At 37.9% G+C, this 27429-nt stretch overlaps 1 protein-coding gene across 3 annotated transcripts in view; it reads right to left on the bottom strand.

Annotated features, from left to right (window-relative positions):
* The window catches only part of mtss1 (MTSS I-BAR domain containing 1), a 45861-nt gene that overhangs the window by 10128 nt on the left and 8304 nt on the right, over positions 1–27429 (bottom strand). For all 3 annotated transcript variants that reach the window (XM_056750370.1, XM_056750371.1, XM_056750372.1), the window contains exons 2-6: positions 24697–24758; positions 22340–22413; positions 5633–5717; positions 5414–5505; positions 4617–4691 (exon numbers count right to left, since the gene is read on the bottom strand). In XM_056750370.1, coding sequence (XP_056606348.1) covers positions 4617–4691; positions 5414–5505; positions 5633–5717; positions 22340–22413; positions 24697–24758 — 388 coding nt within the window. The remainder of the gene's footprint in view (positions 1–4616; positions 4692–5413; positions 5506–5632; positions 5718–22339; positions 22414–24696; positions 24759–27429) is intronic.

The raw sequence follows: 27429 nt of genomic DNA, 5'->3' as shown, positions 1-27429 counted from the left end.
AGCAAATTAGACAAAAGTCTGGTTCAAATTTATTTAGGCATTTATTGATCTTAAATTTAACTCAAGAGCATGTGAGAAAGTCTTGCGGCTGTAAGCATCGGCGAGTCGTCCTCATGCTCAGTAAAAATACACACGGCTACATTTTCAGCATTCCACCAACAGGAGACGTCCTGACAGCTGTGTGCAGCAGGCTACACACAAAACTGCCCTCAGATGTCCTTATTACTAACAATAACCTCAGGTGATCAGATGCATGTTGCCATGGTTAAGAGTAAAATCCCATCAAACTGTTTGCGTGATTTAAAAAATGAACTTGGGAGAAACAACATGTAGAGTCCAGATTGTAGAATTTGGTTCATTAAAGACCAAATAAACATACTTCTGAAAATGAACATTGCACAAAACCACATTACTGACCATAACACAGTGCACTGAACCTTAACAACCCCTGCAAATCCATTAAGTGCTGGGTATGCGTTTTTAAGATTCAAGCAGTTCTTACTTCTCGTTACGGTTGCGAAATCCAATTAAGTTCTTTGACCTTCTGATCATAAATGTGAACCTCGGTCCTTGAGTGTAATGACCTTGTGCTTGTAGTATGTGTGATGTTAAGACCATTACACCTTAACACATGGCCTTAAGGCATGACATGAAGATATGAATTTGGGTCGGGCAGGAGCAGTTTATGGACGGGGTCAGTTAAAGTGCAAAGGGTAAAGGTCAGTAGGTCTGTTAATAAATCCCACTTGTCCACAAAAAATTAAAAGTACAGCTTCATTTGAAGTACGTCAGGGGAAACTATTTGCAGTTTTAGAATAAGGACGTTTCATCTTAACAACATTAACAAACGTTACTGCGCATGCAAACTTTTGTGACCCCAACGGAGCTTCCGGGACACATTCACAAATAATAGAGTGCCAGTAGATTATTTCTGACAACAATCAAAAGATAACAAGAAGAACCGTTATATGGCTAAACTTGTCTCTCCAATATTTCGAATTAAGACCACGATACCGGGCTCAACCGCTAGATGTCAATGTACCATACGGTTTGTTTAAATGCGACCGAATTACAGGACCTATTACACTAATTGTTTATTTAAGAAAATGAAAATACAACAAAATTAAACAAATCGTTTATTTAATATAATTATTATACAATAAAATAATAATATAAATTTATATTTAAAAAAAGTGTTCTCTTATGAGACACTAGCCAAACACAAACCGGAAGGTAACTGGGGGTCAGGCGCGTGCGCATCCGATGAAACAGTCTTTATAGCCTTAAGTTATCCAAAGCGCAAAATAACGTAAATCACAAGACATTTTTTATTATGAAGCAAAATCAGGTGGAAACCATTAGCAAGTGCTGACTGTTTTATAAAGGTGTCGTGGTGGGAGCGACACTGTGTGTACTCATAAAACAAAAGTCTTCATTTAAAGTGGAGATGAAGGGAAAATTTTCAGGCTCTTCATATGGAGGTGTACGAGTGTGTCAGAGAAACATGCCCTCCAGTAAGCCCATGTGCTTGGAAGCTATGATGTCATCACCAAACGCCTCTCCATAAACACATCATGGGGGCAGGTGTGCAGCTTTTCTGGGAGCGGAGACGTTTAACATTTAGAGCCTTTCTTTTGTGGAACCCCAAAACGTTTAAAAAAATCTAGTCTAGTTTTGTGTCCATACAATAGCAGTTCCATTCCATTTTCTACCGCTTATCCGAACTACCTCGGGTCACGGGGAGCCTGTGCCTATCTCAGGAGTCATCGGGCATCAAGGCAGGATACACTCTGGATGGAGTGCCAACCCATCGCAGGGCACACACACTCACTCATTCACTCACGCACTCACACCCTACGGACAATTTTTCCAGAGATGCCAATCAACCTACCATGCATGTCTTTGGACCAGGGGAGGAAACCGGAGTACCCGAAGGAAACCCCCGAGGCACGGGGAGTACAATAGCAGTTAATAAGGTCTAATGTTGTACCAGCATTTTCCAAAATATCATCTTTTGTGCTCCAGCAGAAGTCTTTTTAAATTCATAAAAGTATAGTATGCAAACTAAAATTAGGACACAGCCGTGATCTAGCACTGATGTGGAAAGAAAAGGAAAGGCAATCGAGGGGCTGTCAGGAAATCTCCCCAGAGACGGTGTTCTTCACATCATCTTAAACAGACCAGCAACATTATAGGAATACTAATGTGCATGTGTTCTAATAATTCAGTTTAGCTTAGTCTGCCCCTATAGACATATATGTGGGATATGAAGATAAATGTTCACTTCAAGAGGCAACAGGGGTATAGATGCCATATTTACACCGTGTCTACACCGGACGGGGCTTGGTGCGATGCGATGCGTCACACGGCTTGTTCTAATGGGTTTGTCGCACCGCATCCAGTGTGGATAAAAATTATCTTCATTTACAATGGGTTCTAATGCGTTCTATTGGCTTTTGTTGCATCGCGCCGCGTATGGTGAAGAAACGGGGTTACAGTTATTCTCTCCCCATCTGTTATCGCCTCTGAATCACTGAATCATTCAGCCCCCATGAATCAGACTTCGTAATACTGACCTCAAGACATGACTCTGTTTTTCTCATACTCCCACACATCTGAGGACTTGTTATATCAAAGGTCTCTCTTAAGGAGAGGCACTACATGTATATGATTTGGTTGATTTATTTCATATTTTATAAATCAACGTGTTCATAAATATACATATACACATACAGTCGTGGAAAAGATTAATTGACCATTTCAAAATTTTGTTTAAAATCAGCATTTCTAGATGTATTGTGGCCGTTCCAGTTCAGTGTCGGTTGTATTTCGATAATATCAAAGCTCAGGATTGACAAAGTCATCCAACAGTAATGTGAAAGCATGACAAGACACATGAAAATCCAGGTTATTACTTAAAAGAAGAAATTTGGACTTTTCCTAAATACATGTACAAACATAACTGTTGCATTGCTTCAAAGTGAATATGAACTTGTTTTCTTTGCAGCTATTGAGGTCTGAAAAAAAAACATCTTTTATAGCTATTTTCAACCGTTTTTTTTTTGTTTAGTTTTGCGCGGCTGTATATACAACCATACATACATACATGCAAAATGAACTTGAGTGTATAAACAGTGTTGGGAACGATGACAAGTCACTGACAGGAAGGACGTGAGACCTCTTTCAGCTCTGATAGTGTAGTTTGTGGTATAAACTATTTTGGACACAATCTATCAGAAACATTTTGCACACGACTGCATGAACTCATCAATTAGCCATCTCAATTCCTTATGATAAAAAACCCTAAACTCCAAATAGATGCCTGGTGCCTCGTCTTTTCAAGATAGTAAAACATACCATTCTTTCAGTCTATGAACTTATGTTTGAATCCACGGCAAACTGATGTTTCTAAAATCATTTGATCATCCCCTATGGTACTATTGACCACGCACTTGTGTAAGAGTAGATGCAAAGTAAAGGGAGCAATGACCTTTAAAACAGACATTTGATGACTGTTGAAGTCTCTTACTGCTGACCATTTACACACACTAAAGCGGTCAACACCCACTATAATGACAGAACACATCTGCATGCTGCACATACAGAGAGCTCTTTCTTTCATCCTGTCTCTATTCCATTTCTTCACTTGCCTCACGGGAGAATATAGCCGTAACACTTTCCTTCCATCTTAACCTTGTTTCTTACACTTAAAATGATGCAAATGATATTCAAATTATAATCAAATCTCCATTAACTGTCTATTACAAAATTGTCGAAAACAAGTTTGGGGCTATTTTTAACGCAAAAGAAGAAATCAACAAATTATATTTTGCAGTAAGAAATGAGGTATACGACAAACCTACATTCTAGTTTTGCATTGAGACAATTGTTCTGAAAATAAAGGACATTTTGTCCTTTAAATTCTCATTATCATAATGTATCCAAACAATTTACTTTAAGTCTTTGAAAAAACAATGCTATTGATGATCTTTTCAGATTGTCACTTTATTACATTTAAAAAATATTTTATATATATATATATTTAAATCAGCATACATCTAAGGCAGTACAAAAAATATTTCCAACACGTACTTTACAATTAAAAATAAATAAATTTGAAAGTATTTTTTACAGTCATATTGAAATGTATTTTCTGTGGTGGCTTCATTTTTTTAAGCAAAACTATAGTTCCGCATTTCTTACTTTTAATTTCAGAGATAAAATATGACACATTTTTGATCGCTTTAGTTAGTTTCTGTTGCTAAATATTCCTTCATGATAATGTCTAGAATTTCCACTTATGCATAGCTACAGTATTTGTCGCATGTTTTAACCAAACATTCAGTTCAGTTTAACCGGGGACAAGATTGGCAAGGATGTTGCTATGACAACAAAAGGCGTGGTACTATGACAACATGGGGTGTGGTGCCAACAGAAGCCACGGGCCTGTCCTTTTGTGTTAACACAAAGAGACCTGATGGAGAAACATGAGTGTGTCTAAAAAGATGATCAGGAATTTCTGCAACCGCAAAACAAAATTACAGCACTATTTACCAAAGGTGTTCTTATATGTTCCACTAATAAATGACATCAAAACCACTATAGAGGGTTCTTACCTTTTTTTACTTTCTTCTGTAGTTTGATTGTGTCGGAGGATTTCTTCTTGATCTCAGAGCGTGCTTTTTTATATTCTAAAAAACAAAAGAGGTGAATGAAAACTTAAGAGCAGTAAGAGCATGATACATGAAAGGCAGTCCATGTCTGTTTTGGGAAAGGTGCCTGTGCCAAAGTCAAGGTGTTTTCCAGGCCTTTGCTACAGCATGTTCAGAGTTTTCAGTCTGTTGCTATGTGGTTGAACCCCAGTCATCCCTGGATATGGCTTGAATCCCTCATCCAATGGCAGTCTACAAGAGTCTGTTTAAATCTTAACCCCCAAGTATGAAACGCATGAATGATGCTTGTCTAAGCAAACATCACTAAAAAGTGATGTCAAATTGATGAAGAATGATACAAACCCCTCCGTGACCTCATACAAAAGACTTGGATATCCTGTGGGTGTACGGGCATATTGACTGGTGAGTTGCAGGCCAAGTCTATGATGCAGGCATTAAATGACCGACAAATCTTTTATATGACAAATAATGATTTGTTCTTATGAATTAATGATCCATTATGTGCTTCAATAAAAACTTTCCGAAGTGACTCCCGCAGAGAAAAGCCATTCAATTATTAATAGCTTTCAAACACGGCTAACAGGATGGTTCATCTGACAGTGTTGGTCTTCAAGAATGAATATCTTTAGTGCTTTCCTAGTTAGCCTGAACCAGTCCCAAGTGAAGGATTAAAATGATCCTTCTAAAAATACTTTACCCATCGAATCCCGATTGTATCACATAAGGAAAGAGGCTGATACCTTTGGCATGATCTTTATCCAACTGACTGGAAACCTTCTTCCACTCCTCAATCTTCAGTTCTAAAGGAGCTATCAAGTTATCCATAAGGGCCCTGCCACACACAAACACACACAATGAACAAACTTCTGTGCATAATGTGTTACATAACACATAATAATCTTTGTTAATAATAAAACTAATCATCTTATGAAAACGAAAACCGAATTAAAGAGTCTTACGCAGTGAACAATTTGAGTTTGTTCTCGATGCTTCTATGTCTCATGCACATCCTGGTCAAAGCAGATCCAATCTCTTTTGTTGCTCCTAAAGGAAAACAGGGTAAACAGGATTTTTGTCATTTTTCTTAATCTCATGATTATCCATTTTGCGCTCACAACCTGAGAAAAGCCTAGAGGAAAAACATAACAGCAGAAAAATATCATTACATATCTTCTTACATTAATTTCTTTCTATTTCTCTCTTACTTTCTTTTTTTAATAAGAACCTTAATAGATTTGATTTCGAAAAAAACAGCTTGCAGCATGACCCTTATCTTTCATAGAAATGTGTGAATCAAATCACAACGGTTTTCAACATTTACTTGGGAAATGTGAAAGAATATTCATTGAGAAAAAATGCAGACTGGACTTGATCGAATCTATCGGAAATTGACTGGATTGTATAAACTGAACACATATCATTATTCTAAAAGTGGATTAGATTTTGATGAAGGATTTTGAAGACAAAGCTTTGTATACTATGGAATAACATGCACCAATGAATAGTTCACAATAAGAATAAGAACATACATCAAGAGAGTCCATTTTGCTTTCAATGACACCAATATTGTAGCTGGTTAAAATCTCTGGGAAGCACTTGAAGTACCTCTGGCCTTATTTAGTTAAGTACAGGCCTTGTACCCGCCACAGTCAGAGCATTCTGAGTCTGACCCAAAACACAGACATCTTGACCGAGTAGAATCTCCTTTCAAAACACAAAACTCCTCCAAGTCGGTTCATTTAAAGAATAAAAATAGGAAGAGAGAGATAAGATCTCCAGAAGCGAGAAGAGCATTCATCTAGAAGAATTCCTTTCGCTGTCACTTGTCCTTTATTAGCGCTAACAGCTGAAAATGAGCTTATTTTACTTGGAACCGAAACTGAAGGTCCTCATTTGACCTGAAGGCAAAAATTCAATCGAGAAAAAAAATTACACATGCAGGAGCACAGCCGGTAAAACTGGTCTCACATCAGTGATCAAATTCAGCTTTAAGTATTTACTTAATAACCATTCAGGTTTACTAAATAAGGAGATAGATTAGTTTACCAGCACATTCTCTATGATAAATTACAAGTAAAATACTTTTAATTTCAGAAAGCCATTAAACTGGTATAAATATGCATACATCTATTAACTTGCCTAACCATGAACATAAAATGTTCAACTATCTAATGATTATAAATAACTGAGATAACAAAATAGCTAGTAACATACTTGAATCCATGAATCACAGTTACTGAAATATTTTAATAATAACATCAGGAATGTACAAACAGAAAGAACGTAAAACAATTTTCCAGTTACTGAAGTATTGACTATAGACACGGTGTGGGCAAAAAAATCTAATTTACCCCATCTTTGCATTTACTAGCTTCAAAAGGGAATTCAGTTATTTTTGTTGTAATTATAAACAATTTTGAAATATTATTATAATACGTTACATTTTATGAAGTATTCAATATTTAGAAAATTATAAAAATTCTTTAAAAATAAGTTAATGAGCAATTACTAGGGTTTTCCGAATCTTCGACGAATCGATGCTTCTATCGGAGGAGCCTGATTCGACAACCAATCTCACAGTCGAATCTTAGCAGAGGTGTTATGCAATCAGGATCATGTCATTTTGGTTATATGGGCAGTGGCGTAACAGACGGGCATGTTCTGTGCTATTTATGATGTAAAGAAATGGGTCATTTTTAGGGTTGGTACTGACACCCCTGGCGCATATGAGCGCATATGACCCAGCGCAGGATCACGTCTATCCGCGTCTTCTTTGATGTGAGACCGGTATAGAGAAGCAGCACGTTTCGCACGCACCCGCAGATGACTCACAAATGAACATGTAAAAAAGAAAAAGAAGAAAGTAAAATAACCAAAATCACAAAATATAGCAAGCATGGCGCAGACTTTTTGGACTGAAAGCAAGCATGTGTGTCAGGAGGACAGGGAAGAGTGTGCAGGAAAAGGTGAAAGTACTTTTTGACTGTTTAAAGATGGAAAGATGCTTTATTGAATTCCTCCTTTACGTGCGGTAAATAAAATCACTTTATTGGTAGATCAATCATAATGAACTAGTATTCTCGTTTGTAAAAAATGATTTATTATTATCGAGTAGGTCTAGTTTTGAAAATAGTTTTGAAGCGAGATCTGGTTTATTGTATGGCACAGCATTGTTACGTGATGTTAAAGGAAAATACATTTTAGTAATTGTGGCTTGTGATTTCAAAGTTATGTCCCCCTGCATTTCAGACATTTTGGCTAAACATTTATTTTGCACATTGTGACTTCTGGCTTATTTTTTTATTTATTATAAAGGTATATTCTGTCATAAACAAATTCTGTAAATATATGTTAGATTGTTTTTTGGTGCATCAATGTTGTGCCGTACCCATAACCACATGGTGTCGTACACACATGCACGGGCGCTTGCACACTTAAAACACACGTCACCTCAATGTGTTCCAGTCAACCACGCGTCACATTTGCATGTTTACCATCGATGTCACAATGCCACGCAGAGAGAATATAACAGCATTCTACGATATCGTTATATGGTAGCAATTCCAACGTGGGAATTTGTTCATAAACAGTTTCTGGATATGTGAACGTTCATGTTCATACATTTTACATGATGGAAAAATAGTTTAAAGTTTGTTTACGGTCCACATAAGGTTGCTAACGGATAACTAACCTCGCTTTTGCAGTCTACCTCCAGGATTGAGGTCGACAACGCTGGAACCCGATTTTGCTAAAAAGTGTGAGATTGACTCAATCTGACTCGAGTAAAACAAGTTCGTCAAGTAACCTGCTATTTCATTTTTGAAACAGAGATGACGTTGGAGAAGAAAAAGTTAAACATTGCAGCTCTACGGGAAAATTTAAATTTTCCTTAACGAGGCATGTGTTAACTTGTAGCACATATTACATGTGAAGGTTATCCTTGACAGCATTTTCTGTTTCAAGTCTAACGGTTTAACCTATTACTTCCAAATATGTATTTCCCGGGTTTGTAGCCGGGGGCCATGTGTGTGTGCGTCAGGTTCTCTAAAATTCAACTGATCTTCAAATACAAAACCGCAGGAGATCACCCAGACTTGTCGGATCATGCACCTCGCACATTGGTCTCTGCGCGCGTGATCTTCGCCGCAGATGTTTTAGGGTGAACTCATTCGTTTGGGAAGGTGATGAAGCCCGTCACACCCTTACGCCTCGGGCACCCTCAATGAACCACGTGACTGCCGTGACATTTCACACAAGATTTCTCAGCACGCTCTGTGAGGGGGAGGGGACATGGGACATTAAACATTGTCAAAGGTTTCTGGTGTCAGTCAATTGGCGTCAACAAATGAGACGACATAATTCTTTTCTAGCACTATAATTACAGGTATTTGTGTGTAAATCCCTTTCAAAAGGCAGGCGGACTGCCAAAAAGCCAGTCGACATTATAAAAACAGTGTGAAATTCATTATTCTCACCTTGGAGTGATTCAGAAGAGCAACAGATCAAATTGATGCTGCCAATTGGTTTGTTCTTGTGGCCAATTTTCCAGCCATATTTAAAGCAACTGTTGTGCTTGGGTGAAGCATAATGGGAAACGTTCAATTAATTTCTTAACCACGCTTTACTGTGTGAAGTTGAATCTATTATTTGTCACTACACATTCAATTCGTTTGTTCATCATTTCCTGTCCTCCCTCTAGTGTGCTTAAAAATAGCTGCCAAAAGGTAGCCAAAGGAAATTAAACTTAAGACTGTATTTGACAATCAAGAAAATAGTCTGTACTTTTAAAGTAGGTTGAAACCCAAGGCATCATTTATTCAGAGCTAATGATAGTTTACCTTTCCTAATAAAGTTCTATTTTTAAAGGGCTACTTCACCCAAAAAGCTTCTGTAGATCACACAAAGAAAGATATTTTGAAGAACGCTGGTAACCAATCAACATCGACCCCCCCCCCTGACTTCCATTATAGACACAAAACCACCGAGACATTTCTCAAAATATCTGTTATGTTTCGCAGAAGAAAGAGTCATGTACAGGTTTGAAATGACGTATGGGTATCGTTAAGATTTTTTCGATATCGATACAGATATTAATACTTCTTATCCATATACCTTAACTTATCAATACTGTTATCGATACTAAGCCCTATAATTTGATGAAGAAACAAATGATGTGAAAAGATGTTAAACATTTTAAGTTTCTTTATAACAGATGAGCTTTAGAACTGCAGTTTACAAATGCTTCTTTGAAAACAGAAAATGTCACATAACAAAACATGTGTGTGTTCATTAGTGTACCACTTATGGCACTTAACATGTGCATAGGAGCACATCATAATGTAATTCAACATATTTACTTTACATCACTATTGTGGTTGGGCTGGTAGACCGTTTTCCTTTTCTCCTTTCTGGTTTTGGGTCTACATAAACTTAAGTATTTTTTACTAGCACATTTACTTAAATTTTGTAAAGTAAATATACAGGACAATGTTATAACTTGTTCTCAAATAACAGACTTTTATTTTGACAGGCTGCCGCAAAGGAGTGTTTGACGGAAGCTTCCTTGTGGTGAAACGCAGACGCTGAAACTCCACAAGCGCAACCATGCCACTCTTTCGCTCATAAAAACGCATGAGTGATTACAAATACATCGCGGAAATCATTTGGCCCTATATATCACACATACATCGAGCAAACTTCAGCCATTCGGACATCATTCAGTGATGGAAAATGACAAGCAGCAGCAGCGGCCCCTAATTCGCCATTTAACACCTGAATACACAGAGATAAAACAACGCAATTATTGATAACAGTATCATTTGTCATGAAGCTTATCGATTTTGTTTATGTGAACTGTCCCTTTAAAAGTTAGAAGGAAGTAAGAAACCTCTGAATTGTATTGAACTACCACTATCTTTATAAAATTTGCCACATTTTGCGTAAGGCAAGAGGTGATTTGCATATTCTAGCATATTCTAGGATTATTGCATAATTCAGATGTGTATTCTAACAACTTCTTAAAACTTCTTCTGGATAACATAAAAGTACAATTATCGCAGAAGTATACATTGACTTTCATTCAATTTACAGGTAAGGTGTGGCGTATTCCCAGCATATTTTGAGGCCGGAAGCAGGTAAAGACCCTGGACAGGTGACCAGGTATAGAAAACTGTGATGAGATCTTAACACTATGTCATATTTTTTGTATCTTTAAAAGGGAACTCAACCAAAATGAACTAATTGAAGTGCTACTACAGTATCAGTGTGAATAATACGATGAAGTTTGAAAACATTTGCAAACCTGTTTTTACAAAACCGGCTAAAAGCCAAATAGAACTCAACGAATACAATTGAAAATCTTTAAAACATACAAACCACAATGTGAGAGCCAGAGAAACAGATTGAAAACAAGTCTCTAAGAAAGCATACAAGCGTGCGTGCTGGCATCTTCTCCGTCTAATATAAAAAGGCTCCTCACTGTTCTTGCCAATATGATGTATGATCCCCATTAAACCTCTTAATAACACAAAGCCGGTCTTTATCACTGACGGAGAAACTGTGCGTTTCAGTGTTTCTGTCAGCATTCAAATACTTTCCACTAAGTCGTGGCACTAGAAAATAATTCAATGCAAGTCTTTTCACACAGCGTCTTAGAAATACACGCGCACCTAACAGACCGCTTCTAAAAACGTTTCTACTCAAGAGTAATAAACTTTTCCACGTTTTCTTCAACGGAAAAGCTTTTTTTTGGCCACGATTGAATTTCCGTGCACGTACGTTGTCTGTATGAAGAGAGGCAGAGAGGACAGAAAGCTCATTGGTGTTTCATTCTCAGGTTTTCTATAGAGTCTCTCCGACCGCAGGTCTGTCACAATATATTCATTCAGAACTAAACCGTACCAAGCGCTGTCTGTGATACGATGGTAAACGGAGGCCGGTGTGGAGACAAAAGCGCTCATTCACGTACACAGCACACCTTGGTCGCACACACCCACCCGCGCAGGGATAAAATAACAGGACAGCCCCACCAACATGCATGCGTGAGCTCACCCTCAGTGTGTGTTAACACACCAGATGCATTCTGATACACCAGACATGACAAGATCGTGCAATCGGGTGCAGGTGCCCTAAGTGTTTTTTTTTACTATTTTTACCTTGGCACATCTTTAAGACTTTTAGTCGATATTTATTAACACAACATACAAGTTGATCAATTATACAACCACGTCTAAAAGGTATAGCTCACAAAAAAAGAAAATTCTCTCATCATTTACCCTCCCCCATATCATTGGACACAAAACCAATGCAAGTGAATAGGTTCTACCGTTGTTCGGTTACTAACAGTTTTCAAAATATCTTAATTTTTGTTCTGAACAAGAAAGAAAATCATGCATCTTGAATGAATAAACAATGCCAGAATTTATTTTTTGTGAACTATCCCTTTAAAAAATGTATGTCATGCTGAACAATAATGTTGCATCAGAATTTTAACCGTTTATACTTTGCTCCTGGAAGTAATAAAAAATAAAAAGCCTTTTTTAACTTCTAAGGCTGACGTCCCAAAAAAAAAACACTCAAACCCAAAGAAGCTATTTCACTGTACTGACATCAGGCAGCAAACGCCCGATGGCTAAACTGGATGGGCTTAACTGCTCTCAGTTTAAAAAAATGATCCATGTGAAAACATTGAACCTTAATGACCCCACGTAAGGAAATGAAATATTAAGAGACCCTTAATGAAACTGCTTAAGGTCTCCTGCGTGCAAATCTGATTAGCATAAAGTGAACTGTATTGCAGAGAATCAGATTAGGCAGCGTAACGGAAGTCTATTTGAATTATAAACAGAGAGCGTCTTTGACCAATAACATATTAAAAACCTACAATACTAGTTTCTTGCTAGAAATTCAATCAGAAGAAGATGAAAGTGAAAATGAAATTTACATTTATACAAAACTATACTCCAACTGGCATTTCGGCCGCCATTTTATTTTTTCGAGCTTGAGGCTTGACCAATCACGTTCCTTGCATGTTGTCATGGAAACTACAGGTCTCTGTCATTGGTTAGCTGTGATTTTTTTTTACTTTTTTCAACCTCTGAAGACGCTCCGAGCTGCAGAAAAAGACGCTGGCAGCTTTGAAAAAGAAGTCCAGTCTGAACACGGAGTTATATACCACATAGAATAGCTTTTTACATCTTTCTTATGAAACAAAGATAAATAGTTGATGTCGAAATGTTGAATAACCTAAATAAAAATGTACCACGTGTAAAATAAAATGAAATTCTGTAAGAAAACACATTAAGAAATTGGATGAAGATGCAGTACAAAAAAAAGCTATCAACTGAATAAGGCAGTCTAGTCAATGAAGCAAACGTCAGCACAATCTCCTTCCATCCTGCGCACACTTCAGCGACCGGTAGACTTCAGGGTCATGTGTGCCCTTCAGAGTGATAATATATTACAAACCTCCTGATGGAAGCATGCAGATGCATGAACAATTCTGTGGCCAAAAACTGTGTCAATGGGAACTGTTATTATTCACCTGTACCTAAACTGGTCAATAGTATGTAATGCCACATTTTCCCTCCAAAAAGCTTTAAACAAAACTCCATTCAAACTATTTTCCGAGTGACCTCATAACCACACGCTTAATTGCACCCAAGTGTCACGGAACCTCTCAAACTTGGCTACTGTTTTTTGAGCCGTGTTCAAATTCAAACCAAAAATAGGAGGGGTTACGGGTCACTGCGCTGGGGGTTTACTCATGTGTTTCAGAAGGAAACGGTCAGCCAGCTGCCTTCCTTACTGAAGGGTTAGGAAACTCTCATAAACCACATCTGGGGACAAACTTCCTCCCCAATCTGACTTTTGAAAGGTGTCACGGCATTCCTAGGCGTCGCCAGTTCTTCCTGACCTCAGGGTGTTTTCTATATCATCCATCCTCCACAACACAAAATGTATCCATCCTAGAATACAACAAACAAATACAGCCTGACGAAACGTTAACTTGAAATTTCTCAAAGTGGGAGTTGAATGTTTGTATGTTGCTTATCTAACAATACAACAACGCAATAAGCATTACAATGAACGGCAGACATCAATATTGATAACGGAACAAAACAAAATAGAAATTTGGGTGCATTTACACAACGCTTGGGTCAAACTGAAAACATTTTACGGTGTTGGCCCTTTATTTACACAACTGTGTCGCTTTGGGGACCCGAATAAGCAAACTTTTAAAAACGAGTTTCAAAATACACGTATTTGAAAATGATATTGAAAATGATATTGTTATCCTCTCTCCTATAAACAACAAAACTTTCCTGTAGCTCAAGGGTCAGAGCATGGCACTAGCAACGCTAAGATCATGGGTTTGATCCCAGGGGATTGCACATACTCCAATACAAATGTATAGTGTAATGCAATGTAAGTTTCTTTGGATAAAAGCATGTACCAATGTAAAACGCAAATTTTTTGATGTAATGCGCATGCATATTAGATCACCGCTATATGGATGAATGCGTATATGTGCGCAGGCATGTATAGTGCTTCTTTACAACGTGACATCGGCAACTACTAACCTGGCATACAAAATACAACGTTTTAAGATGTTTTTCGGATTAAATCGTGAACGGATTTTACAGAATGTACACAAAACGTTTTCTGTTTTTTGTATATTGTTGTGCGATGCTTACATTTTTAGCGCTCGCTTTAGTTTTAAACAAAGTAAAAATATTTATAAACAGTTCTCATCTTATCTGACTAGCATGATACATTTACTTTTCTCATCACAATACATTCTTCCTAAAAGATAAGCATCGTGCTACCTAAGTTGCATCTCACCCTCTTTGAAATAGCCTTTATGTTGGTCACGCGTCTTAAAATGCTGTCTACATAGTTAAGTCGCTAGATTTTTTTTTTTAATAAAAATGTTAGTGCATGTACATTCACATTCTTGTCCATTTAATAATTTTTCTAAATCATACAGGATTGGTTTCAAAGGTTTCCACAGCAAACTCACATCTCAGGCTATAACTCCCACTGACACAAACACTTCAAACTCTTCCCACATGGACGGCATTTCAGAGCCACAGAAGTGTTAGAAATCTTCTTCCAACCAAACACTATCGCTCAACAAATCCGAAAATAACTTGAGCTTGTTCACGCCACCAAGGAGGTTTAGACGCGCATCAACATATCGGTAAACTGAGAGCCGGCTATTCCCTCCAACCGAGCGAAATGCTTAAAAAAGCTCTGCTACAAAAGGTCATTTTGTTTTCCAAGTCAGATCATGTTGTAGGATAGCTGACAGTCAAAGTGATTGAATTTCACAAGATGTCTGTTAAGCAGCAATCTGGTGACGTTTTTTGGATGTTTACATATTAAACGGGAAAGTGGAAACTTAATAGAAATGTAAAACTTTTTTTGAATCAACTGTGCGACTCCAAAATGCGTCTAAGAAAAGAGGATGTTTTAGCTGGGTCACAGGGTTGGGTTTGTACCACTTGGTTCCCTTCTCCATGTGAGTCACGGGGGCCCTCTTGAGCCACGAGCCTAAGAACAAGATAAAAGCTCAAGGCAGTTTATGTTCAAGATGATCACTGGGTCATGCGAGTTCAAAATGTTCACCACCCAAATGCCCTTAAGCAGAGAAAAGCAGACGCAAATGAAAGATTTTGCAGGGAATTGACAACACTTTGTTTTGTACAAGCGTGAGAGTTGCGATTTTCAATGAGAAATTCCTTTGCAAGCAGATGATCTGTGGGCAAAGATTGCATAACATCTGGGTTTGGTTTTGACACGTGTCTCTAAAACGAGAAGTGGTCAAAACGACATTATAAAACGGTCAGTTCTGGTCCTTGATTCTGATGGCTTTGTCGAGTTCTAAGTAATTATAAAATACCACGATTCATTACGGCTGACTGCATAAAATAGCATAAATATAATTTTATTTAGTATATTTTATGAAACCTTTCTACACATATGGAACAACCGTTTTATAAAAGTATTAAGCTTCCTGAGGCAGTTGGTTACAGTGCATTTTATAACAGGGGGGATTTTAGGCACGACGCGAATGCTCTTAGCTGTTATAAAATGCTCTGTAACCCACTGCTTCTTGGGGCTTATTGCTTTATCATGGCTTCTGGTGCTCAAAAAGTCTGTTTGCGGTGTGGAATTATCATTTACGACACTTGAAAAATGCACTGCTTGTGTAACGACACTGTGAAATAAAATATCTTCGGGTATTAAAACACGTAAAAGCAAAACCAGCTTTCTCAAAACATCTTATCAGTTGGTCCTCGTATCCCTAAGAAAAGATCCAAAATCAACTTCACACTGTTTTCGCCGTTCTGTAAACGCTAGTTTAACAGCTGCCCACTCATGCCTGTCCTGCACAAAGCAAAGCAGTGTGTCTGCGGTACAAAGTCCGTCACTGATCTCACATACTCACTTCACCCACGGACTTCCGCCTCAGCACAGGCACGACATTCAACGTCCGCTCATGATTCATGCGCCTTTCCTTTTTATTTATATATTTATAAAACAGGCAGAAGCAAATGACGTTTATAAACACACACAAGGCTGTGCTCTGGATATCACCCCAAAATAAAAATAAATCATTGGTTACTCCCCCATGTGTAGGGCTGTTCAACGATTATTCGCAATGAATCGCATCCAGATTAAAAGTTTGAGTTTACTAAAATATATTTGTGTATGTTTAAAAACACAACATAAATATACACAGTGCACATACATATATTATATAAACACAAACTTTTATTCTGGATGTGATTAATCACGATTAATTGTAGAACAGTCCAGAATTGTAAACAGTGATATTTTAAAGAATATTACAGGCAATTTTTTTAGTATAATGAATTTAAAGGGACCTTTTGAGCTGAAAAATGACACTCTTATACGAGTGCAATATATGGGTGTGCTAAAGGATATCGTGTCTACTTGCTAGCAAAGTATCTCAAACTAAATTCCTGAAAAGCCGTCTCAAAATTCACAAACTGAGTCTTTCCTTGGAAGTGCTCATTGTGGGAACCTGTAAAAAACGACAAAAAACCTGTGCAACTTGACTCAACTTGATCATGTGAACTCAGCCAGCGGGTCGTGGGCCTCAGATGCACAGTGACTGTTGTAAACAGTCGAAAAGCGGTGTTCGATTATGTTCCACACTGTAAATAAACGTAGATGGATAGTTTAAAGGAGGACTATTCCTTGGAATTTAAACATCAATGAATTTCATACTGCATTTTGTCTTGTTAAAACAATGACATTAATCTTTAAAACTCCACAGGCAGTCTCGCCTCAGACGAAACACTTGGGTGTGCCAATTTAATTATGTAACTGACACCTCGACAGCCCTGGCAGACAGTCAGGAGCTCCGAGACTTCCCCAAGAGAAAATCACTTTAAAAAGCATTTTAAAACCCAAAGTCATCAAAAACTGCCGCAAGGCTCTTTCATGCACTTAATGCCACCAAACAACTGATTCACACGCAGGGTTTTTACCGGCACAAGTACTTGCGTTTAATAAACAAATACAAAAAAACGTATGTTTATTATTAGTGCTGCTATCCAAGACAAGCATCCCTACTAATAATCCATATAGTTCAATGTTGGCACCTAATTTGTCCGTAAAAGGCTGCGAACGCTACAAACTTCATGTCTTGTTGACAACAGATGTTCTTATACTATTTTATAAGTCTTAAACTAGGGCTGTTCATGGCGATTAATCGCATCCAGAATAAAAGTCTGTGTTTACATATTGATACATGTCTGTGCGGTGCATATTCCTGTTGTTTTTTTAAAGGGTCATGAAACCCTCCATTTTCAGCTACAGTCTACCTCAAAGTCGTTTTGAAAAATGCAACTGAAATGGGCGTGAACCTGCGAGAAGAAGAGTGGGGGAGTGGGCAGGGCACGTGAGAATGTGATCCGGTTCCATATCTTAAAATATATAAGTCATTACCTGTTTTATACAGTCTATGGTCATAACGTGAATCATACTTTCAAGCGACATCGATTTTACAGAAACCCTAAGTGTAATAGGAGTATTTATTTGTAACAAAATGCAAGTATAACTTTTCTAGGTAATATTTTAACAATTACAACATTTGGTTACACATTCCTGACACAGTCCACTTGTCTCCCTTTCTAAAAACTATCCCGAGTAAAACAGTTTGCTACTGTTCCGGCCTTACTCGCATCCATGACGAGCGGGTTTCAAACAGGCGAGCGGTCCGGCATGGGAGACGGGCGCTGTAACGACACGACTAGCATTAGTCGCAGGGTTACCAACTGTTTGTTTGCCATGGCATTTCCCTTTGGTCAGTGTCGGAAGTCCCCAGTCTGTTTGAGTTCAGGACATGACACATTGAGCTGTATTGGTCCACATGAGCTCCAAATGGGCCTTCGCGCTTGTTTATGTGCGCCATAATTTCAACAACTGTCATGTATTTCCCACTTTCAGTGTATAAGCCCTTACCTCACATATATACCACATTTAGTGTATATAAAATATTTTCTCATATTTTAAAGCTTAGGTTAGGGTTAGGGTTAGCCTAGGGTAACCCTAACCCTAAAGCTCAAAATTAACTAGGTTTCTCTGTTGTAATAACTTGCCAACCTAATAAATTGCTAACATTGTTTTCTATGATGTGCAACACAACCAACTTTGGTAACATGTAAATAAATGTTGTTTAGTGTTTCGTGGCTCTTTAAACACATACATCCATATATTTAAGAACAAAATATTAATGTTTATATATAATTATTTATTAATATTCATAAATGTATCGTATCTTGATAAAATCTGTTCCGTGAGATTAACAACTTTAAACACAATGCTATCATGTTTGAGGGACAGGCGTGCACACGTACACGCTTACACAGCCCTTGTATTTTCAGGCAGCTGGGGCCGGTGAGGTCCATCTATGAAAGCGTGGCAGCTGACAGCCAGGCGCAGGTTTAAACAGGTGTGGGACCAAAACAGTACCCTAGCAAGTGACAGTACAGAGGATCTGTTAACTTTGTGACCCTCTATATGTTCTTTAGTTCTTATGAAATCAGAGTTGATTATTACATAATGTGGGTCTGACATTGGTCTATATACGTGGAGGTCAGAGATGTACCGATATTAGATTTCTACAGTGATACTGCTAGCCGATTAGACGAGTGATATCTGTCCAGACAGATACTAAAGATTGAATTAATATGTCTTAACTTTCAGAATTTGATTAATTTACTGTTCATATTAAACATCAAACTGGTGAAGTATCTTAACATTATCTAAAATTCAGAGCACAAATTCACTGCATTGCTGCATTGCCTCATCGTCTGTTATTAAACTAATGGCTTTTGTTCCGACTATAAGGGATGTAACACTATCAAAATCTCACTGAACGATAATCCCTCGGTATAAAGTCCACGATATGGTAATTGTTGCGGTGTTAAGAATTACTATAGATGACTAGAAAAACGTGCCACAAGCATCCAGTTACAATGAAAAGGTAGTTCTTAGCAGGATTCTTCAGAACGAAACACTGAACAGAGGGGTATGTGAGAAAAAGCTGAGCCTGTGCTGATTAAGAAGTCCATCGATCACTTTTAAGACATGTGGGCAAGTCAGCATATCAATACAGAGACTGATTCCAGTGGGCTGGTAAAGATCAAGTAGCCGTCAGCTTTCATATATGCTCCGTTTTAAAGGGGGCTTCAAAAAACACCTGTTGCTATTTTCTCCATAATAATATACTCTTCACATATAGCATATGAGCAGCTGACATGCATGTTGCACATCCAGAGTTTTCTTTTTTTTTTGACAAAATGTTTACATGCTCTCCTACTTGTAAGTCGCTTTGGATAAAAGCGTCTGCCAAATGAGTAAATGTAAATTTAACAGCCGGGAAAAAATAAATCAATAACACAAGTCGACACATCGAGCTTCTCGTCGTTCTGTGAAAGAGATGCAAATTATGTCAACAACAATAACTTTCTAATCAAACAGAGACTACAACAACTGTGAGGGAAAACCACAACCTTGCCCCCATAGCACAGTTAAGACCAAAATGTCCATCGTGACAGAGATATTCAGGAGGATCCTAACAGCAGTCCTAAGATCAGTTCTCGTCCGGCTAACAACATTATAAGGCGTGACACAGCAGGCTCGCGTCGTGACTTTTCCTCAACGCTAAGGTGTGTCAGGTAAGTCTAAAACGCTCTTCTAGTCCACCACCTTGTTCTGGCTTGTCGAGCTCTTTCCAATATTTAAGTAAACGAATTCTCGAGGGTATGAAATCATTTGCATTCCCACCTGTGGAACTGAACAACAAACTGAGAAAAAGCTTCAAGCTTAATGCTTATTTTACAGCTGTCCTGCTGTCTAATGCCTATCTAGGCAGCTGTCTTCGAAGGAAGAACGTGCTAGCTGAAATGATGCATCATTAGCGACTGATCTGGAATGCAACAATCTGGCAATGGAAAAGTGCATTAGGTAAAGGCATTAGGTTTCAATTACAAAGAAAAAACTCACAGATAATGTCCTATTGTTGCCATGCTTCTATGTTGTCTAACTGTTGCATACAATGGAGTGAGTCAACAATTTTAAGCGTACAAGCACATAATGTCTAAAACAGAGCTGACAGACAAAAAGACTGTTTGTCACCGTCCGTCCTCTGTTCAAGTAAAAGAGAGACTTCATTTAAACTAGACATGAAACCTGAACAGAACTGTCTGTTATTGTTTTGCTAAAACCATGCAGACTGAAGCGGAGCACGGTCAAGGTAAAATTCTTCAGCTATCAGCAGCACAAACATCACACCAGCGTTATAAAGACCGACAACAGACAGAGAGCGTAATGGCTACAGAAAACAAACATGTCACCTTTACTAGAAGCGGTGCTGTGTAACCTAATCCGGGTCACTTTGAGACGGTCAAACCTTCCTCCGATTGTCTGAGCCGAGAACAACAGCGTGATGACCTTCCTTTCACTGAGCAAATAAAGCTTGTGCGTTTGTTTCAGAATTACTGCCCTAATGGCAACATTTTTTATTCGGTTATAATACAAATGAAAAGTAATACACTTAAATTAAACAAGACAGAAAATAACGTATAACCGGGGTACCATGTTTGTACTTAAATGCAAGTACAATTTCAGTAATAACAATCTCTTTTAAAGCAACAATCAGCAACTTTTTTATGGTTGAGAAATTTTCTGTCGTACACAAAGAAATACTTTGAAGAATGTGAAAAACTAAACAGTTCTGGGGCACCACTGACCACCATAGTAGTTTATTCCTTACTGTGGAAGTCAATAGTGCCCCAGATCTGTTTGGTTACAAAATTTCATACAAGTATCTTTCTTTGTGTTCAGCAGAACTAAGGGTGAACAACTGATAAATGAATTTTCATTATTCATTACGGTCCTTTTATCCCACATAAAGACAAAGTAACCTGCAATTTTATGATTCAAACAGAGATGGCGATATAGAGGCAAGTTTTGTAATGTAATTCGAATAGAAAATTGTCATTTTCATCTGTCCACGCATCTCATATAAACACCCTCTATAAAAAGGATTGGGGTAGTTGACAAGCACATAAGCCAACCCACTGACTAATCAATTCTCAAATTAACTTCACTCAATTCAACTTTACTTATATACTACTTTTTACTATTTCATTGTTTCAATGCAGCTGTACATGAGCAATATTGAATATATGCAAAACAAATAAAATTTATACCTGTAAAATCAAGAAAAAGTTGAAAACACAGAAGACATACACACCCACATACAAAGCACCCCACACACGCAATATATGCACACGTACATACACACATAGACATACACACAAATGCGCACACACATGGACGCGCACGCACACATACACACACACACACACACACACACACACACACACAGGCACGCACGCACGCACAGTGGAAGTACACCTTCAAGATAAAGGAGAGAGAAACACTGGTCAAATATCAAATGGACTATAAATTCCTATATTCAATATCAATTAAGTAAAACTTTAAATTTCTGAAGCAGCCCCCAGGCCAGTCAAATAATGACTTTTTCCATTCTTCTCCACGACATAAAACCCATAAAAGTATGCAAAGCTAAGCTGGACTCCAGTAGATTCTCTCTACCACACAGACTATATGATTTTTTTTATCATTTTTGAATGGTGTGCTTCAAACATGCACCATATGTGTAAACGGTTCCAGTTTTAAATTCTAGAGATTTCACACAGATTTACTTCTTGGTTTTATGTGCAACATCAGGAGTACTATCATTCTGTAAGCTGTAAAACATGCCGTTTTCATACGTCAGGGTAATATCACCCATATCTGCCTTTAAAAGGTAAAGACGTTGGGCCCCTAGCATTCTGGATAACTCCAGAGGTGTTCAGAGTTAATGCAGTTATGATGAATAGCTGTTCCTGTGAAGTACGATTTGCCTGTTTTGCTCATTACGAGCACCAGAAGGCCAGTCTGTTTGTGTCAAGAAACCGAGAGAGCGAGAGAGAGCGAGAGAGCGAGAGAGAGCGAGAGAGAGCGAGAGAGAGAGAGAGAGAGAGAGAGAGAGAGAGAGAGAGAGAGAGAGAGAGAGAGAGAGAGAGACAGAGACAAAGATGGTAAAGATCTCATCTTACCTCTTGTTCCAGTTGCAATGTCAGCCACTTTCTGGAATGCGTCCAGGAACGAGCTAGTGACAATGATTGTCGTCCTAGATGAAAGAAAGAGAAAAAGAAAATGTACAAACTTTTCAGGCCTGGATTTCACTACATCAAAACAAAAATATCCACCGATTTTTGGAAGTTGCAGCAGGTATCGTCATAAAAGCCAACATGAACAATACTGCGTAGACCGCAATGCTTTGGCGGAATGATGTCTAAATACCTGATGATGATGATTTGATGATCTCTAAAGTGCAACTAAAAATCTTTTTTGCACATATTGTGGAGGAAAACATTTGATGGTCTTTCACAGAGAGCATTTAGGTAAATATTGTTCATTAAACAAGAGCACTACTTTTTACATTCTTGGTAATAGATCAAAACAAGCAACTAAAATGTAAAAATGAACTTTGAAATCTTAAAAATGACAAGAAATCGCATTCAGCTAAAACCGATTTCTGTTCAATTCTGCAGGTGAAGATGCCCAACCTACTTCTTTCATAACTCATTTCTCGTTCATCTTATAAGTGAAACACCATCATCATATATTTTACGTATGCCCTTCTCCAGGTTAGATGGAAAACTATGCAGCTAGAGGTCGATGGAAAAAGTTCATCAGCTGGGACGAGGGCCCATGCTCTGAGGGTCAATGGTACTATTGTAGAGATTCATTCAGAGCCTTCATTCTGAAGAGAGAGATCTCAGCTTATCAGAGAGAGCTCAGTAGTATCAGGTGATACAAACTACAAAGTACAGCCTTTCAGCAATTCCTCCCCCTCCCCGGAGCGGCCCCCCAAAGTCTACAAAAGCTTTTGTGCCCGATATGTACACACTCATGCATACATCTCCATAAGAGCTCTTTTGGTTTGAGTCTAAAATACGTTGAGTCACTAGCCCAACCTGAAAATTACGCGGTACAGACCTTAGTCAGGGTAGACTCTTTTCTTAGATGCAAATAAACTAGGGCTGTGATTGAGGGAATTACAGTTTGTACAATGAGTTGCACCATGGCGTTGACAGTTAAGCTGATGAAACAAAATGTGCCTTTCTAAAATGTACAGCTTAACAAAAAAACAAGATAACATGGGTTATGAAAATGAGTGCTAATAGGTCAATCGGTAGTGAACATGTCGCACTGACCCTGACTAAAGTCCACATGTCTCAACTCAAGCCCCTTTCTTCATCTTTTGCCTACAACGCCTCTTTTAAAAGCATTTTTTTAGGGGTGTCAACGTTAGTGTTAACACTTGAGAAAATACAACGCAGGATCCACTTGTTTTGTCATCCTTTGTCTAGCATTACCTTATAAAACCACGCTCTTACTCATGTAAAGGGTTTTCAACCACTTAAGCGCAATTTAAAACTGTTGTTTTGAATCGTTCGGTGTAGATGAACAGCTTCTAGCTGTAGGATTCGGCAAAACTCCACCGAAAGGGGTCTAGTCACGGGATAAAAGCTGCGATAGTGAATCTCTGTCAGAATATGTCAGACAGCCACTAGTACCAAGTTCTCTTTCGTGCTTGAATGAACAAAACCACACAAGATTGTTCCAGGAAGCCCGTTTTGTTTAGCATTTTCGTAAGCACAGATTTCCACGTGTTAAATAAAACTGTAAACGTATGCAGAGAGTTGTAAAAATGGGAGAGGTGTCAGAACAGCGTAGATAGACAGCTCTTAAAGGGGCCGCATTATTAAACCTGCTGCTGTGACTCTTGTCACTTATGTTTATCAAAGAACAAAAGAAAAGAGGAATTCAATGTGTTTTGTAGTTTTACTGAGAAATCTTCTGTATTTAATTTAGAATTTAGCATAAAAGATTGTTAAGTGTTGAGAACTTTACAATTTCTGTATATTTCCTACCTGTTAGACATGATAGCTCTCTATTATACTTCTGATTGATATAATTAATGTTAAAATAAATAAAACATTTAATATAGGCATCAGTTCCAGTACTAATATCAGATGTTGGCTTTCATTCATAAAATTATGCTGTTAAAGAAATTGGTTGTTTCTACATTAATATGGAGATTAAATGTGAAATAATGACAATGTAAAGCATATTTTAAAACGTTAACGTAATGTGTGATTAATCACAGAAAAAATGTGATTAATCAGATTATTATTTTAATCGATTAACAGCTCTACAATTTTTCAAATATTCCTCCATTAGCTGTATTCAAATACAATACCTTCATGACAAATCATTTCAGACTGATGTCATAATGAAGCACATTTCCTGCTTTCAAACAGGATTACTATAATCAGTCATTATTCAAATGAACGCAGAATGCGATTGGTCAAGTCAGTGTGTGAGGAAGGAGGTCTGTTCTTACCTCAGCTGAGATTGCAGCTTAGCCCCTTTGGTGACAAAGTCCTCCCAAGCAGGATAACTCGCCTATAGAATAAACAGAGTGAGAGAGAGAGGTTAACCAGGGTAAATCAGGGTAATCATTAAAGGGCACTGGTCTTCAGGACAAATATCGGTCTGTTGAAAAGACAATTTGTAATTATTGACTAAATCAATATGGTAAACCAGACAAGCACGAACTCCACAGATCATTCGACCAAAAACATAAATGAGAGTCATCTAATTTAGATTAGATTTTAAAAGTTTCTGAGAACATTGCTGATTGTTTGCTATAACATAGCTATGGTATTGTCAATGTTTGCAGGGGGTTTTCCTGTTCAGTTGCTAAGGTGTTCTCGATGGTTGATCAGTTATTGCTCACTCATCAAAATCATAAGAGCCCACGCCAAACTCTTTCTGATATTCCTGTTCCTAGACATGCTTTGATCACCTCCCAAACACCCAATGTGAGCAGTTGTATAGCTAAGCAATTGTACAGCAAGGTCACATGACGGGAAGTTGTTGCTAGCGTACATTTTGTTGACACCATAAACCTTTCATACCAGCAAACACAAGTCTTCACAAGGTGAAAGCTTCCAAGTAAAACTTTAGCCAACAAATGAGTCATTCACCTTTTAAATCAGGTTGTCACATCCAACTTTGCTGACTAACTGGTTAACCAACAAATCAAAAGTAGGTGCTGCCAGCTGGATTTCAAAGCTACGAATCAAACAAAGTATGAAAGGTATTGTTCAAAGCAGTTCCCTTAATCAAACTGTTATAGTCTGTTCTCACTCAACCAGTCCAGTACCACACACTTTTTGCATAAATCAAACAAATTTTCGTTTTGTTTGTTTTCCTCAGAAGTTTCTTTCTCATGAATGACCGCACATTACCTGAAGAAATGCTTCCAGAATCTCAAATGAGTCTTAAAAGGTCACTTGTCAAACAACCTACATTGAGGCGGCATCCATTTGTTGACCTACATTGAACCTCATTAAATTCTTCAAAAAAAAATTGTAAGCTGACAGAAACATACTTGCACATACGGACTCCAATTTCTAAACATTTTAAGGGAATTAGCAAGAGCTATCAATAAAAAAATGCTTCACAGTTATAAAGTGAGGCTGATTGTATTCTTTCTTATTCTGATGTTATATTCAATAAAGGAGTTATAAAGTGAGGCGTGTCTTCTTTATACTACAAACACCGACACGAGTCGTCTAACAATGCGAGCTGAGAAGACACGTATCTTCTTTATTCAATTATAAAATCAGGCAGGTCTTCTCAAACTGCGGATCCTCTTTATAAAGCGCAAGCTACACATTTATAAGGCCAGGCTAGTCTGATCTGTACAATGCAAGTTTTTTTCCTCTCAGCCTTGTTCATATATTCATACAGAGCAGCGAGAGTCATGTGACGAAAGTGAAACATTTGTTGGGATCACAATGCCCGGCTCAACATCTTCATGTCTATCAGCCATCGGCGATGGACAATGACATCGTCTATTGGCCCAACCCTACCGCGCTGTTGACTAATAACACACACTTTGCCTAAACTGGTGGGCTCACCATCTACTTGTCTTTCCACATCAATAACAACCGGAAGAAATACCAAATTTGCAGGTTGTACAAGCATGAGAGAACTTGTCAAAATGCTCACGCTGTCTTGAAAACTGGTCCCAAAATGAGGTTTAGTGGCAGTCTGTAGCCCTGATTTATTTGTTTTTAATGTTTTGGTCAGCTAGCAAACTGATGTACCCCCAACCCCTGCCTAACCACACCCCCCGATGTCATTGTCTATCGCCAGGTTTCACAGTAGGCATCGTCAGATGCCAATTTGGTAGACATCGGCAAACGTGTACAGAATGTTTTCATTTAAAAAAATGACATTTGGGGATGTGAAATGTGTTAGGAATAACATTAGCACCTTATCGCTAATCATCCATTCAAGCTGCTCATCCCTGCGAATGACACATGGTACAAATTATGTTATTAAGGTACAGATTCAAATATATATATGTATATATATATATAACCCTCATATGGACATTCTGTTTCTCATCTTGATATTAGACTATCAGTATCAAATTATTGGAATGCAATGAAACCTGGTTACAAGGTCAACAGGTGCAAGAGTGTCGCAACCAAGTTCGAGCGAACAAGGCTGCAAAACCTTTCTAAAACAAACAATAAAATAAAGAAGTAATTGCAGGCATTTACTCTGTGGCTTTATCATCTGACAATAATGTGACAAACAACTGCCTGATGAAACAATAACAAAAGCAAGTATGCCACGACTAGTGATAAGGTGTATAATGTATAAACAGTAACAGTCTGGTCCAAAGAAATGCTCAATATTGTTCATTTAAAATATAATCCAAATCAAGCTAATGCTGCAATAACCGATAATCTGTAACCGCTAATCCTTCTTAAAGAAAGCAGTATCCGCCTCATAAACTGCAGACTGCTCCATCTGCAATTAATACAATGGTTATATTATAATTAATTTTTTTGTTGATTAATTCATCTGTAAACAATAACAGAGAATACTCCAGATATCATAAACAAAATGTTGAGGCAAAACATAAAATAGTGTATAGCAAATGTTAAGACGCATAGACAAAGATTTCTCCTAAACCACATATTGTCCACTTCAGATCCACATGATTAAAACTGTAATATTAATTGAATGATTGTTAAATCTAGAATTGACATCC

The sequence above is a fragment of the Triplophysa dalaica genome, chromosome 6, assembly GCF_015846415.1.
Source record: "Triplophysa dalaica isolate WHDGS20190420 chromosome 6, ASM1584641v1, whole genome shotgun sequence".
Taxonomy (NCBI): domain Eukaryota; kingdom Metazoa; phylum Chordata; class Actinopteri; order Cypriniformes; family Nemacheilidae; genus Triplophysa; species Triplophysa dalaica.
Note: the sequence above shows the minus strand (reverse complement) of the source record. Positions and strands in the feature narration are given on the sequence as shown.